Source organism: Cystoisospora suis, assembly GCF_002600585.1.
Source record: "Cystoisospora suis strain Wien I chromosome Unknown contig_31, whole genome shotgun sequence".
Taxonomy (NCBI): Eukaryota; Apicomplexa; class Conoidasida; order Eucoccidiorida; family Sarcocystidae; genus Cystoisospora; species Cystoisospora suis.
In genome coordinates this window covers 1-274 of record NW_027152833.1, presented here as the reverse complement: position 1 = coordinate 274, position 274 = coordinate 1, and the positions used below count along the sequence as shown (strand labels likewise).

Below are 274 nucleotides of genomic sequence, written 5' to 3'. Positions count from 1 at the left end.
CTATCTATCTAGATCTCTTTCTTCGATACACACAACTCCTGACATGATGAGGACAGAAGGACGCCTACTGTCTTCAAAAAGTCTCATTCTAACATTGCAAGATCTCTCTCGCTCTTTCTCTATGTATAGCTCGTCTTGATTTTGGGATGTCGTATGGTGTATGTACAGTTCCCGGGAATATGACCGTCAGCTTATACCGAGAAGAGCTTGGAAAGTCCATCGAAAGGGTTCATCAAAAATACCCGTGCGTCCCCTCGCGTCTCTCCCTCTCTCT

The 274-nt window shown here is 45.3% G+C and overlaps 1 protein-coding gene across 1 annotated transcript in view; it reads left to right on the top strand.

The window, feature by feature from the left end:
* The window catches only part of CSUI_000078 (uncharacterized protein), a gene marked incomplete at its 3' end in the record, with an annotated part of 3,689 nt that extends 3,456 nt beyond the window's left edge, over positions 1–233 (top strand). Inside the window, exon 3 of the mRNA XM_068060312.1 lies at positions 169–233. Coding sequence (XP_067927703.1) covers positions 169–233 — 65 coding nt within the window. The remainder of the gene's footprint in view (positions 1–168) is intronic.
* Positions 234–274: the final 41 nt, after the last annotated feature.